We start from the raw sequence: 15,244 nt of genomic DNA, 5'->3' as shown, positions 1-15,244 counted from the left end.
TATCTTAATACCACCTGCTTCCCAGAGTTGTTGCCACCCCAAAGGACCTGACCAGTGCCACTATTAAGCCATTTTTCTTTTTTTCCCCCTGCCCTCCCTATTCTGCCTCCCTCTTCCCCTCAGGTCTTATCTAGTTCTTCTCTAGGAGGCTTCCTTTTCTGACTTCCTGTTTTCCTCCACCTCTATCTCCTCTCTCCCTCCAGTCTCCCTTGCCTGGGCCTTGCTTCTGTCTTTCTACCCACTCCCTCTTTTATCTGAGTTTGTTTCTCCACCACTGTTTTCCTCAAGCCTTTTGCTTTTCTTGTCTGAGTTAGTTCTTTCTCCCTTCTGGACTCTGCTTCCCTGCCTCTACCCTCATTCTCCATCCTTCTTTCCTCCAGCTGTGTTGTTTACCTCTTGTCTTTCCCAACAAACCTACCGGGTGCTGGATCCAGGTTGGGGTGAGAAGGGGGAGGCTCCCACCATGAGCGTCTGTGCCAGGCCTCTTGCTGAAGTGGGGGTTGGCATTCACACCAGGGAAGTTTGGGTGGAAGCCTGGGAGCTGCTAGTGCTTTATTTCCCTCCCACCCCCTCAGTTCTCAGAGATGGGGAGCAGGATTCTTACCAACAGGGGACAGGCCAGGACTTGAGCTTGTCTCTCCCATGCCTGGCCTGCAACTTCTTCACATCACTCTGCCCTCTTTGGCTCTTGCACACTCTGATCTCCCACCTTGGGGAACTCCAGGATTCCCCTGGCCCTGCTCCAAGCACCCCTACAGAGGCTGAGTGAGGAGGGGAAGGGTCAGCGGGCTAGAGGCAGGGGCCTAGTCGCTGGCCTACTGCTGACTCACCATATGTTCAGGCACTGGAGTAGTGCCCTTTCAGACCCTCAGTTTCTCCAGATGTCAGTAAGGGAGGCATAGCTCCCACTTGAAGAGTCGAACGATGAAGAGCTGAATCTTACACACCAGGCTTGGTGGTTCACACCTGTAATCCTAGCACTCTGGGAGGCTGACACAAAAGGATCCCTTGAAGTCAGGAGTTCAAGACCAGCCTAAGCAAGAGCTAAACCCTATCTTGACTAGAAATAGAAAAAATTAGCTGGGTATGGTGGCACATGCCTGTAGTCTCAGATGCTCAGGAGGCTGAAGCAGGAGGATCACTTGAGCCCAGGAGTTTGAGGTTGCTGTGAGCTAGAAGGGGGCATGAAATTCTAGCCCAGGACACAGAGTGAGTCTCTGTCTTTCTTTTTTTTTTTTTTTTTTTTATAGAGACAGAGTCTCACTGTACCGCCCTCAGGTAGAGTGCCGTGGCGTCACACGGCTCACAGCAACCTCTTAACTCTTGGGCTTACGCGATTCTCTTGCCTCAGCCTCCTGAGCAGCTGGGACTACAGGCGCCCGCCACAACGCCCGGCTATTTTTTGGTTGCAGTTTGGCCGGGGCTGGGTTTGATGGTGCCCACCATCGGCATATGGGGCTGGCGCCCTACTCACTGAGCCACAGGCACCGCCCTCTTTTTTTTTTTTTTTTCAGAGACAGAGTCTCACTTTGTTGCGCTCTGTAGAGTGCTATGGCATCACAGCTCACAGCAACCTCCAGCTCTTGGGCTTAGGAGATTCTCTTGCCTCAGCCTCCCGGGTAGCTGGAACTACAGCCCCCTGCCACAACGCCCAGCTATTTGTTATTGTTGTTGCAGTCTGGCCAGGACCAGGTTCAAACCCTTCACCCTAGGTATATGGGGCTGGCGCCCTACTCACTGAGCCACAGACACCCGCAATGAGACTCTGTCTTAAATTAAAAAAAAAGAAAAGCTGGGCGGCTCCTATGGCTCAGTTGGTAGGGCGCCGGCCCCATATACTGAGGGTGGCGGGTTCAAACCCGGCCCCGGCCAAACTGCAACCAAAAAAAAAAAAAGCCGGGCGTTGTGGCGGGCGCCTGTAGTCACAGCTGCTCCGGAGGCTGAGGCAAGAGAATTGCTTAAGCCCAGGAGTTGGAGGTTGTTGTGAGCTGTGTGAGGCCACGGCACTCTACTGAGGGCCATAAAGTGAGACTCTGTCTCTACAAAAAAAAAAAAAAAAAAAAAGAAAAGCTGACTCGATTCTCACATGGGAGTACTTCTCAGCAGATAAGCCCCAGTCAGAGCTAGAGGCAAAACAGAGCTGCCAGGGGATGCCATGGGGCCAGGGTTGACTCTAGCAGGGATGTAGAGACACAGCCTGGAGTTTGGGAAGGGGGGCCAAAGAGCATCCCCTTAGCCCCTCACTGAGTCTTTGTGTTCCTGTCTCAGTTCTTGGTGTGCTCTTGGCCAAAGAATGACCAGACCCACCAAAGCAAGGCAAGTCTGAAACAAAGTTTATTGAGGAAGAGAAAAATAGGTTTACAGAGCAAGACACAAGGTTACAGAGCAAATATGTTCACCACAGGCCTGTTCAAGCTCCCTTGCTGTAGCAAAATGGCCTTGGTTATGGTCTGGGGTCCCATTTTATTGTCTGGGTAGGGACTCCTCCTGGTTCAGACATTATCAGGGAACTACTTCGATGGACAGTTAAGGACGTGATAAATAGATCTAGCCACTTTCCAAGTCCTATTATTCCCGGGCTGTCTGGCTAGCACGGTGTCCCTACTTCCCCAGGTGTAGCAGTTAGTTGCTCGGAAAAGTGGGACAACACTAAGACACAGAGTCAGGCCCCAACCCTGTCCTTCCTTCCAGGTGGGGCCATCACTCAAGGCAGCACTGAGGCAAAGCACCCACTTTGTTTCTTACAAGAGTCTTGGAAGCCCCTTGCTAGCTATCCAACATTTGGAAGCTCTTAGGTATGTCTCAGTTTCTCCATCTATCAACCAGATTCCCTACAGCTGAGGGGAGATGAGATTGGAAAAGCAGTGTTGTTTTCTATTTTTTGTGAGGCAGGGGAGCAGACATCTGGTGCATGTCTGGGGAGTGGTGAACTCGGCTGGGGAAGTAGGGGGCCTGGAGTGGACAGGGACTGGAGGTTCTGAGTTGGCCAGAGGGATGTCGCAATCCTGCCAGGGTCGTGCCTGTGAGGTCCCTTTCACAACCATCTCCCTACCCCCAGGCTGCCACGTGGTTGAGGGGGCACAAGGCTGGCCAATCTAGAGTCTGAGCTGGGCCAGGGAAACCTCCCCTCCCAGCTGCCAGGGATCACTAGCGGTCAAAGACAGCCAGTGGGGATGGGGAACAGCATTATTGAACTCCAGCCCTGGGAGACGGATGTGGTCATGGAAGGAGACCAAGGGGCAGGCGTGGTGCCAGGAGGGGTCTAGGAGGGTGAATAAGAGCAAATGGAGCGAATGAGGGGAGCCAGGGAAAGAGGGTGAAGGGAAAGCACATGCTGGGCACACGCTGAGAGCTTTGCAGCTGAAGTTTTTGCAGTTGTGACCAGCTGAAGAGACCCCCCCCTCAAAAAAAGTGAGATTGAGGACTTTAAAGTTATAAAGCCCAGAGACATAAGGGAGGTCTGGGGCACTCCTAGATGCAAGGGATGGAGGTAGCAGGTCAGAGAAAGAGACTGGAGGTGGCCTGAGGGGTAGACTGGGGGACCCCAGTGACTTGAAGGAAGAGTTGGTGGAGCTAAGGAGGCTTACTACTTCGAAGGGGTAAGCCAGAGCTGAGCACGGTGGCTCATGCCTGCAATCCTAGCACTCTGGGAGTCCAAGGCAGATAGATTGCCTTAGCTCAGGAGTTTGAGACCAGCCTGAACAAGAGGAAGACCCATTTCTACGAAAAATACAAAATAGCACTGTGGCAGGCACCTATAGTCCCAGCTACTCAGGAGGTTGAGGCAAGAGGATCGCTTGACCCCAAGAGTTTGAGGTTGCTGTGAGCTATGACACCACAGAGGAAGCAGCTTGGGGACACAGTGAGATGGGTGGGGCTGAGACCCAAACAGAAGAGAGACCCTGAGGGGAGATGGCCACAGGGATAGGGTGAAGGCTGTTCCTTGACTAGGCAAAAGGGGCCACGGCAGCCTGAGGACCCCCCTCCACAGTCAGGGAGATTTGTAGGTAAGGGTGACAAACAGCAAGAGACCTTGAGCCTAAGGGCTGTGCCTGGCCCCACCTGACCCCAACCCCCACCAGCCAGGGACATACAAGGAAGGGGTGGGTGGACACCGGGAGGCAGGCAGCTGGGGAGAGCTCGGGAGGAAGGAGATACATGAACATGCTCCACCCCCTACCCAGCCTGATAAAGTCCAGGGAGAGCCAGGACTGCCCACCCCACCTGAGCTGTGCTGTCTGACAAGCAATAAGGATACAGGTTGGTGTCTGGGAGAGGGAGAGACCCACACACATACACAAGAGCCCAGCAAAGAGGGTGGAGGGTGGACTGGAGGGAGGAGGGGTGCCACTGACCGCCACTACCCGCTTCTGCTTGCAGAGTGCCCCTCCGGCCCCATCATGAGGCTCATGCTGTCACTCCCTGTCCTGGTCCTGGTTCTGGCAATGGTTTTGGAAGGTAAAATTAGGATAGGAGAATTGGGGTATTTGAGAAGTGTGTAGCTGGTTTCAGGCTTAGAGGACCCTTGGGAACTCTGAGCCCCTTCTGTGTCCTAGATACCCTTTCATGAAAAGATGGGTCCCAAAGTTTTCTAAAGCTCAGCCCAGCGAGCAGCAAATCTGCCTAGGGCAGTGGTCTCAACCTTCCTAATGCTGCGACCCTTTAATACAGGTCCTCACGTTGTGGTGACCTCCAACCATAAAATTATTTTCGTCGCTATTTCATAACTGTAATTTTGCTACTGTTATGAATCGTAATGTAAATATCTGATATGCAGGATGGTCTTAGGCGACCCCTGTGACAGGGTCGTTCAACCCCCAAAGAGGTCGGGTCCCACAGGTTGAGAACCGCTGGCCTAGGGGAACAACTGATGATGTATTATTGACTCCCACACCTCTGGGATTGGCTGTCCCCCTTCTATAGCCTTGAAAGGGGTACAATGCTGAGTAAGGCAATTACTAGCAGCACCAACCCCATCAAGTCACTACAGTATCTTCTCCCAATTCTAACAACATGACCTCCAAGTATCACGTCCATGGGTCATATCCTAAGGGATGCTAGTAACAAATTTTTGCACACCCCCCGCCACCCATCATCTGAGCAGGCCCAGCCCCAGCCCAGGGAACCGTGGACTTGGACTTCACCAGACACTTGAAGGAGTTTGGAAACACCCTGGAGGACAAGGCCCGGGAAGTCATTGACCGCATCAAACAAAGTGATATTCCTGCAAAGGCCAGGTTAGACCACTTCCCAGGGCACAGAAGGGTGTGCATGGGGGAACCCTAGAGGAATGGTCTAAGATTAACAAATTGAAAAAAAAGCCTCGGCGCCTGAGCTCAACTGGGTACATACACCAGAGCTGGTGGGTTCGAATCCAGCCCAGGCTTGCCAAAACAACAATGACAACAGGCGGCGCCTGTGGCTCAGTGAGCAGGGCGCCGGCCCCATATGCCGAGGGTGGTAGGTTCAAACCCAGCCCCGGCCAAACTGCAACAAAAAATAGCCGGGCGTTGTGGTGGGCGCCTGTAGTCCCAGCTCATCAAGCCCATCAAGCTCACAGCAACCTCGGGAGGCTGAGGCAGGAGAATCGCCTAAGCCCAGAAGTTGGAGGTTGCTGTGAGCTGTGTGACGCCACGGCACTCTACCGAGGGCCATAAAGTAAGACTCTGTCTCTACAAAAAAAAAAAACAACAATGACAACTATAACCAAAAAATAGCCGGGCGTTGTGGTAGGCGCCTATAGGCGCCTGTGGTCCCAGCTACTTGGGAGGCTGAGGCAAGAGAATCGCCCAGGAGTTGGAGGTTGCTGTGAGCTGTGATGCTATGGCACTCTATCCAGGGTGACAGCTTGAGGCTCTGTCTCAAAAAAAAAGGAAAAAAGAAAAAAACAAGGCCAGGGAGGGTGACAAAGTCTTTGTAATCACACAACTAGATCTCAAGGCATTCAGACTTTGGGGGCAGGTTCCTTGACTCCTATCCAGGTGACATTTTACATACATTATGTGTGTGTGTGTGTGTATATATGTACCATCACAGCTCACAGCAACCTCCAACTCCCGGGTTTAAGTGATTCTCTTGCCTCAGCCTCCTGAGTAGCTGGGACTACAGGCGCCCACCACGATGCCCATTTTTTTTGTTGTTGCAGCTGTCATTGTTTTAGCTGGCCTGGGCTAAAACCCACCAGCCTCAGTATACGTGGTTGACACCCTACCCACAGAGCTACGGGTGCTGCCAGTTTTTTTTTTTTTTTTTAGAGACAGAGTCTCACTTTGTCGCCCTCGGTAGAGTGCCGTGGCATCAAGCTCACAGCAACCTCCAGTCTTGGGCTTAGACAATTCTCTTGCCTCAGCCTCCCCAGTAGTTGGGAGTACAGGCACTCACCACAATGCCCAGCTATTTTTTTGTTGCAATTTGGCCGTGGCCGGGTTTGAACCCGCCACCCTCGGTATATAGGGCCAGCACCTTACTCACTGAGCCACAGGAGCCGCCCCAGTCTTTTGTATTTTTAGTAGACACAGGGTCTTCAGGCTGGTCTTAAACCCATGAGTTCAAGCAATCCACCTGCCTGGGCCTCCTAGAATGCTAAGATTACAGGCATGTGCCACCCTGCTCAGCCTTTTTTTTTTTTTGAGACAGAGTCTCAAGCTGTCGCCCTGGGTAGAGTGCTGTGGCATCACAGCTCACAGCAACCTCAAACTCTTGGGCTTAAGTGATTCTCTTGCCTCAGCCTCCCAAGTAGCCGGCGCCTGCCACAACGCCCGGCTATTTTTTTTTTTTTTTAGAGACAGAGTCTCACTGTACCGCCCTTGGTAGAGTGCCATGGCGTCACACGGCTCACAGCAACCTCTAACTCTTGGGCTTACGCGATTCTCTTGCCTCAGCCTCCCGAGTAGCTGGGACTACAGGCGCCCGCCACAACGCCCGGCTATTTTTTTGTTGTTGTTGTTGTTGTTGTTGCAGTTTGGCCGGGGCCGGGTTTGACCCCGCCACCCTCGGCATATGGGGCCGGCGCCCTACTCACTGAGCCACAGGGGCCGCCCACGCCCGGCTATTTTTTGGTGGTGGTTGTCGCAGTTGTCATTTAGCAGGCCTAGGGCGGGTTCAAACTCCCCACTCTTGGGTGCTCCTGTAACCACTGTGCTATGGAGGGAGATAACATTTTAAATTGAGATCTGAATGATTAGAGACCAGACCTAAAATTGGGAAGAATGTTCCCTGCAGAGGGGGAGGAATAGTTCTTCAGGCAGGAAGATCTGGAGATAGCCCAGGGAAGTTTTGCAATTCAGACAAGGGGAACAGCCTGGGCAAAAGCAGGGAGGCTGGAAAGTGACCTTGAATAAGCATGAGCAGGGGACAGGGAGGGCAAGAGCAGGCTTGGAAAGTGTTGGTAGCAGGAGATGGCAGTCCTTGAAAGCCAGGCCGGGTGCTCTGGTCCATCTGGGAAACTGAGGCCCAGAAGTTGGGCTGCCAGCTCAGTAGTCCTCCTAATCACACAGCAAGGACAGAGATCCAGGAAGGTAAAGATTAGGAAGAAGGTAGAATTTGGACATCCTGGGGGATGATGGCAGCTCACAGTGACCCCCTCTTCCATCTCTCCCCACAGGAACTGGTTTTCAGAGACATTTCAGAAAGTGAAGGAGAAATTCAATATATGACACCTTGTGGGCCACACCCCAAGAGGGGCTCTGAAAGCTCCTCCACCCCAGCACCTGTCTGGGGACTCCCTCCAGGATGCCACAAGTCCCCACCCATCCCCCCCAATAAACTCATATAGAAAATGCTCTGAGTGCTTCTTACTAGGGGGCTGGTCCAGTGGGAGAGGGTAGGGGGCTGCACCTCAGGGGACTTGCAAGGACGCCAATGTATATTGAGCCTAAATGACTTGCCTCTCAAAAGAATCTTCATAAGAACCTTGTGAGCTGACCCTCATTCTTCCCATAAGGTTATTGAGGCCCAGAGAGAGGATGTCACTTGTGTAAGGTCACACGGCCAGAAAGTGAGTGGAGAACTGCATTGAACCCATAGTGGCACTGTCTCTGTGCTACACTCCCCTGGTTTGGTCAGATAAGGGACTGGGTTTGATTATTGCACACAGGAGGTGGAGCTGTAGAAGAGGCTGAGGGAAGGACTGGGCTGGAAACTTGAAAGAAGTGCACACAATCCTCACCCTCCAGCTCTCAGTTTCGACATCCCCTCCTCCAGGAAGCCCTCCTTGACCTCCAGGCTAGACGCACCTCTACCCCAGTCCTGCCCACTCTGGGTCATCACAGACAGTGGTCTAGGGACTGATCTGTTTCTCCCGCTGGACTGTGAGGCCCCCAAGAGCAGAGTCAAGGCTGTTGTCACTACTATGACAGCCCAGCATAGAACTAGTCATGGTGCAGGGGATCAGTACTATTCGGGGAAATAAAGTAAGTAGTTATGCTAAATCTAAACAAAAACCTCTTAACATAGCTGGGCATTGTGGTGGGCGCCTGTAGTCCCAGCTACTTGGGAGACTGAGGCAAGAGAATCTTTTTTTTTTTTTTTAAGAGAATCTTTTAAGCTCAAGAGTTGGAGGGTGTTGTGAGCTGTGACGCCACAGCACTCTACCCAGGGCAACATAGTGAGTCTGCCTCAAAAAATAATAATAATAATAATAAAGAAAAAATAAAGAAAACCTCTTAATACATTGAATTCCCACAAACTCCCTATGAGATATTGGGCTGTCATTGTTCCTATAAGGCTAAGGTCACTTGCCTGTTACATGACTAAAAGCAGAGACAGTTGGGATATGGAGTTCTAGGTTTACATCCTTACTCATTTTCATCCTGTCTGTGTCAGCCTGATGAACCTGCTGGATGGGACTATATACACATGCCGGGGCCCAAGTCTCATTTGAATCATATAAAGCATATTCAAATGTACCCATGACCTTCACTAAATAGAGTTCCTATAAGGAGTCTGCTCTGCAGTTGGCTAGTTGGCATTAGGGTATATTTTGTACCTATTTATTTTATTTTTATTTATTTATTTTTGAGACAGTCTCACTATGTTGCCCTCGGTAGAGTGCCGTGGCATCACAGCTCACTGCAACCTCAAACTCTTGGGCTCAAGCGATTCTCTTGCCTGAGCCTCCCAAGTAGCTGGGACTACAGGAGCCCGCCACAAAGCCCGGCTATTTTTTTATTGCAATTGTGGTTGTTTGGCAGGCCTGGGCTGGGTTCAAACACGTCAGCTCCAGTATATGTGGCTGGTGCTCTAGCTGCTGAGCTACAGGTGCTGAGCCTCAACCTACAGTTTTGTTTGGCGAATCTGACAACCTCAGCTACAATTTGAACTGTGCAGGACAGTGTTGACTTGGAGGCCTCCAGCTGAATACTGTCCACCCCAGAGGCCCCAGCATGAGCACAGCAGGTGTGCAACAGATGTTCTTTGGAATTCCTCCCTAACAATAATCAGCCAATGAAAGCATCCAGAGTTTCTGTTTGGGATGATGAAAACATTCTGGAAATAAGTAGTGGGTGGTGATTGCCCAACAACTTGAATGTATTTAATGCCACTGAACTGTGCACCTAAACATGTTATGATGATAAGTTTCATGTTATTTATATTTTTACCACCACCACAACAACAAAAACAGCCGGGCTCAGTGGCTCATACCTATAATCCTAGCCCTCTGGGAAGTCAAGGCAGTGGATCACCTGAGTTCAAGAGTTCAAGACCAGCCTGATCAAGGTTGAGAGAAAAACTAGCTGGGCGTTATGGCAGGCACTGTAGTCTCAGCTACTTGGGAGGCTGAGTTAAGCCCAGGAGTTTGAAGTTGCTGTGAGCTATGATCCCATGGCACTCTACTCAGGGTGACAGAGTGAGACTCTGTCTCAAAAAAACAAAAACAGAGGCTCAGTGCCTGTGGCTCAAGCGGCTAAGGCGCCAGGCACATACACCTGAGCTGGCAAGTTCGAATCCAGCCAGGGCCTGCCAAACAACAATGACGGCTGTAGCCAAAAAAATAGCTGGGCATAGTGGCAGGCGCCTGTGGTCCCAGCTACTTGGGAGGCGGAGGCAGAACAATGATTTGAGCCCCGGAGTTGGAGGTTGCTGTGAGCTGTGATACCACAGTACTCTACCCAGGGCGACAGCTTGAGGCTCTGTCTCCAAAAATAAAACAAAACAAAAACAGAAACAAACCCACCATGTGGCCAGGGCGTGATGACTCACACCTGTAATCCCAGCACTGTGGGAGGCTGAGGAGGGAGAATTGCTTGAGCTCAGGAGTTCAAGACTCGCCTGAGGGAGAGTGAGACCCTGATTCATGAAAAAAATGGAAAAACCCAGCTGGGCGCTGCTGCAAGTACCTGTAATCCCAGCGGCTTCCGGAGGCTGAGGCAGCAGGATGCTCACAGCCTGAGTCTGAGGTTGCAGCGAGCTACCACGCCACTGCACTCTGCTCAGGGGCATAGGGTGGGACTCCATCTCAAAAAAACCCAAAAAAACAAAAACACCTCCATGTGTTATGTTATGAAAAACAGCTCTGTGTGAGGTTCGTGACTCTACCCTTTCCAGTGATGTGACCTCATACAAGTTGCTTAACCTCTCTGGGCCCGTTTCTTTACCCATGAATGGGAGTAATGGACCACCTACCTTGTCAGGTTGCCCAGGACAGTAAAGAACACTCTGCACATAAAGTCCTGCAAAGGAACTTGGTCAACATCATCTGCTGTTTATTTAGCTCGTGTTTCCCTGTGGCAGGACCTTTACATGATGAATTCACCTCACTGTCACAACAATCTTATGAGGTGGGCTTCTTTATCAGTCCCGTTGTACAGATGAGGAAACTGAGGCTGAGAAGTTGGAGGTGTAGCCACTTACCAATGATGACTGATGACTCTGTAACCAGCAACTGGTGGGTTTGAACTGGGACCCTCTCCAACTACCTAGCTGAGCCAGGAAAGCCTCTGCCTGTCCTCACCAGAATTTAAGACCAGCAGGAGGTTGAAGCAAGGCTGACCTCTGCCCCGGTTCCAAGGTCAGCATGCTGGGAGGGCTGTGTGCTTGCTCTGTGTTTGCTACTTGCAATGTTTGCCCATCTCAGGGACAGGGACAGGCTGAAGGTCATTCAGGGTGGACTTCAGAGGCAGCTCACAAACAACTGGTGGGGGAAGGGGACAGAACAGTGAGGAGACAGTAGGGTGGAGGAGGTGGGCCCTGATACCCCTGTGTGTGTCTGAGGGCAGGAAGTATCTCTGAGATGGCAACTCTGTGTCCTGCAAGTCACTAGGCCTGGCCAACAAACCTCCAAATCACCCTCATCTCTTTCTCTCTCTTATTTTTTCCATTTCACAATTTTTTTAAACTTCTTTTTATGTTTTGATATATTTATTTATTTATTATTTTTAGAGATGGGGTTTCCCTTTGCTCAGGTTGGTCTTGAACTCCTGAGCTCAGGCAATCTACTCGCGTCAGCCTCTCAGAGGGTTAGAATTACAGGCCACTGGTCTTGGTCTTTTTTTTTTTACTCTTTATTTTATTTATTTTTTCTTTTTTATTTTATTTTTATTTATTTATTTATTTTTTTGAGACAGAGACTCACTTTGTGGCCCTCGGTAGAGTGCTGTGGCATCATAGTTCACACAACCTCCAACTCTTGGGCTCAAGTGATTCTTTTGCCTCAGCCTCCCAAGTAGCTGGCACTACAGGCGCCCGCCATAACACCTGGCTTTTTTTTTTTTTTTTGCTAGAGACAAGGTCCTCTGGCTCAGGCTGGTCTTGAACCTCTGAGCTCAGGGCAATCGACCTGCCTTGCTCTCCCAGAGTACCAGGATTACAGGCGTGAGCCACCACGCCCGGCCAATTTATTTATTTTGAAACAGTCTCACTCTGTGGCCCTGGGTAGAAAGCTGTAGGAATATAGCTCACAGCAACCTCAAATTCTTGGACTCAAAAGATCCTCATGCCTCAGCCTCCTGAGTAGCTAGGACTACAGGTGCTCACCACCATAGCTGACTAGTTTTTCTATTTTTAGTACAGATGGGGTCTCATTCCCCAGAGTGCTGGGATTACAGGGGTGAACCATCACCCCTGGCTGGTTTTCAATTCCTTCAGGTAGACACCCAGGAGTGGAACTGCTGGGTGATATGGTAACTCTGGTTATCTTTTTGAAGAACTGCTACCCTGTCTTCCAAACTGATTCCATTCATTCATCCTGGTGTTCAGTTTTTCATTCGTGTTGGTACAGTAAATGTTCATGGGGAAAAATCATGTTGCTCATCATACTCTTCCTCAATTTACTTGGACTTATTCTGAGTAGACCTTCAGGTCTTAGATCCAACATCCCTTCTTCTAGGAGGCCTTCCCTGACTCCTAGGGTGGGCCAGGCACCCAATGGAGTTCCCCATCCCAGCCCTGCCCATCGTGGGGGGGTGTCTGAGGTGGGAGGGACTGAATGCTTCTATGTTGGGCTGGGATTCTCTGGGTGTCTCTTTGTTGTTGTGATCAGGGCTCTTTGCTCTCCAAGGTCCTGAAGGTCTCACAATTAGAATTAATGAATTCATGAATGGGTAATAAATGGTAATCAAGCATTTGCATGTCAGCTGGTCAGTGGCCTTAACTGTTCATTCATTGATTCAAGAAGCACTGATTGAGTTCCTACTGTGTGCCAGGCACTGTTCTAGGCACTTGGGGAACAAGACAGACTCCAAGGACCTGATGTAATAGTGGGAAACAGCCAGTAAACAAGTAGACAAATGGATATGCTATATCAGAGGATAATAAATGCTGAAAAGAAAGGCAGATAAGGAGACAGGAAAGTAACACGGTGAGAGAGTTGTGTGCAGGGCCATTTTTGAAGAGACCTGGAGGAGATGAGGAGTAAGCCAGGCAAGTATCTGGACACCCTGGGGGAAGAGCAGCCCAGGCAGGAGGACTAGCAAGTGTAAAACGGTCCCGAGGGGCCGGGCCCAGTGGCTCACGCCTGTAATCTTAGCACTCTGGGAGACCGAGGCAGGCGGATTGCCTGAGCTCACAGGTACAAGACCAGCTTGAGCAAAAGCGAGACCCCATCTCTACTAAAAATAGAAAAACTGAGGCAAGAGGATCGCTTGAGAACAAGAGTTGGAGATTGCTGTGAGCTATGACACCACCGCACTCTACCAAGGGTGACAAGGTGAGACTCTATCTCCAAAAAAAAAGAAAAAAAGGTCTGAATGAGGGGATAAGAGACAAGGGTGGGGTGTTGGGGAGCTGGACAGTCCCCAGCTGGTAGACCTTGGCAAGTTCTTTGGGTTTTACTCTGAGGGTGTCAGGAGAGTTTTGAGCAGAGGAAGGGTCACTCTGACTTGGCTTCTAACTGGATCCCTTTGGCTGCTGATTTTGGAGAGATTGCAGGAGCTTGAGGGATTGATTTCGGGGGGTACAGGCACAGAGAATTGTACTTGTACATTTATTTCCTACCTTTGTTCTTCAGCCTCTTTCCTGTTGCCTCTTTTCCTTAAGAATCCTTCAGATCTCAGGAGGCTGAGAATCACCTAAGCCCAAGATCTGGAGGTTGCAGTGAGCTGTGACACTACGGCACTCTACTGGGAGTGACAAAGTGAGACTCTGTCTCAAAAAAAGAAAACCCTTCAGATGTGCTTACAGTATGTCCTCACATGAGACATACTCTTTATATGTATGATAACAGTACTATTAACTACAATGTTGTACAGCAGATGTCTGGAATTTGTTCATCATGTATAACTGGGAAAAAAAATATTTTTGAGACAGAGTCTCAAGCTGTTGCCCTGGGTAGAATGCCATGGCGTGCTAACTCACAGAAACCTCCAATTCTTTTTTTTTTTTTTTTTTTTTGCGGTTTTTGGCTGGGGCTGGGCTTGAACTGACTACCCACGGCATATGGGGCCAGCGCCCTACTCCATGAGCCACAGGCGCCACCCTCCAATTCTTGGTCTCAAGCGATCCTCTTCCCTCTATTTTTTTTTCTATTTTTAGTAGAGACAGGGTCTCGCTTTTTGCTCAGTGTGGTCTTAAACCTGTGAGCTCAAACTATCCATCACCTTGGCCTCCTAGAGTGCTAGGATTATAGGCGTGAGCCACTGCGCCCAGCCACTGAGATGTTATTGTTTCGTTTTTTTTTTGTTTTTTTTTTTTTTTTTTGCAGTTTTTGGCCAGGGCTGGACCTGAACCCGCCACCTCCGGCATATGGGGCCGGCACTCCACCCCTTTGAGCCACAGGCACCACCCCTGAAATTTTATTGTTATTATAGTCTTCTATTTTTTTTGAGACAGAGCCTCAAGCTGTCGCCCTGGGTAGAGTGCTGTGGCGTCACAGCTCACAGCAACCTCAATCTCCTGGGCTTAAGCGATTCTCTTGCTTCAGCCTCCCAAGTAGCTGGGACCATAGGCGCCCGCCACAATGCCCAGCTATTTTTTGGTTGCACTGGTCATTGTTGTTTGGCAGGTCTGAGCTGGATTCCAACCTGCCAGCTCTGGTGTATGTGGCTGGCACCTTAGCTGCTTGAGCCACACGCACCGAGCCTCTTCTTTTTTTTTTTTTTTTGTTTGAGACACAGTCTCACTATGTTGCCCTAGGTAGAGTGCTGTGGTGTAACAGCTCACAGTAACCTCAAACTCTATGGGCTTAAGCAATTCTCTTGCCTCAGCCTCCCAAGTAGTTGGGACTATAGACGCCCACCACAACGCCTGGCCATTTTTTTTTTCCAGTTTTTTTTTTTTTTTTTTTTGGCCGGGGCTGGGTTTGAACCCGCTACCTCCAGCACATGGGGCCGGCACCCTACCCCTCTGAGCCACAGGTGTCACCCTGCCCAGCCATTTTTTGGTTGTAGTTGTCATTGTTGTTTGGCAGGCCCAGGCTGGATTCAAACCCGCCAGCTCCAGTGTATGTGACTGGCGCCCTAGCCACTGAGCTACAGGCGCTGAGCCTAATTTGTTTTATTTTAAGAGACAGGGTCACCAGGCCCAGGGGTTCATGCCTATAAATCTACCACACTCCGTGAGGCCAAGGTGGGTAGATTGCTTAAGCTCATGAGTTTGAAACCAGCCTGAGCAAGAGCAAGACCCCGCCTCTAAAAATAGTTAAGCATTGTGGCAGGCATCCATAGTTGCAGCCACTTGGGAGGCTGAGGCAAGAGAATCATTTGTGCCCAAGAGTTTGAGGTTGCTATGAGCTATGATTGTCATAGCACTCTACTGAAGGCAACAAAGTGAGACTCTGTCTCCAAAGAAAGAAAGAAAGAAAGGAGAGAGA

At 50.3% G+C, this 15,244-nt stretch overlaps 1 protein-coding gene across 1 annotated transcript; it reads left to right on the top strand.

Moving 5' to 3' along the window:
- The first annotated feature begins 4,143 nt into the window (after nucleotides 1–4,143).
- Nucleotides 4,144–7,780, top strand: APOC1 (apolipoprotein C1). Its single transcript, XM_053604299.1, has 4 exons — nucleotides 4,144–4,260; nucleotides 4,381–4,458; nucleotides 5,105–5,237; nucleotides 7,604–7,780. Exons 2-4 carry the CDS (start codon nucleotides 4,401–4,403, stop codon nucleotides 7,653–7,655), a joined length of 243 nt encoding a protein of 80 aa, XP_053460274.1. The 5' UTR covers nucleotides 4,144–4,260; nucleotides 4,381–4,400; the 3' UTR covers nucleotides 7,656–7,780.
- The last annotated feature ends 7,464 nt before the right edge of the window (nucleotides 7,781–15,244 follow it).

The sequence above is a fragment of the Nycticebus coucang genome, chromosome 10, assembly GCF_027406575.1.
Source record: "Nycticebus coucang isolate mNycCou1 chromosome 10, mNycCou1.pri, whole genome shotgun sequence".
Lineage (NCBI taxonomy): Eukaryota > Metazoa > Chordata > Mammalia > Primates > Lorisidae > Nycticebus > Nycticebus coucang.
Note: the sequence above shows the minus strand (reverse complement) of the source record. Positions and strands in the feature narration are given on the sequence as shown.

Bases quoted from the DNA above. Each gene is read 5' to 3' on its own strand.
- APOC1 (XM_053604299.1), top strand. From the start codon at position 4,401: ATGAGGCTCATGCTGTCACTCCCTGTCCTGGTCCTGGTTCTGGCAATG. The intron at 4,459-5,104 runs GTAAAATTAGGA...TCATCTGAGCAG, and splicing joins TCTGGCAATGGTTTTGGAAG to GCCCAGCCCCAGCCCAGGGA. The intron at 5,238-7,603 runs GTTAGACCACTT...CTCTCCCCACAG, and splicing joins GATATTCCTGCAAAGGCCAG to GAACTGGTTTTCAGAGACAT.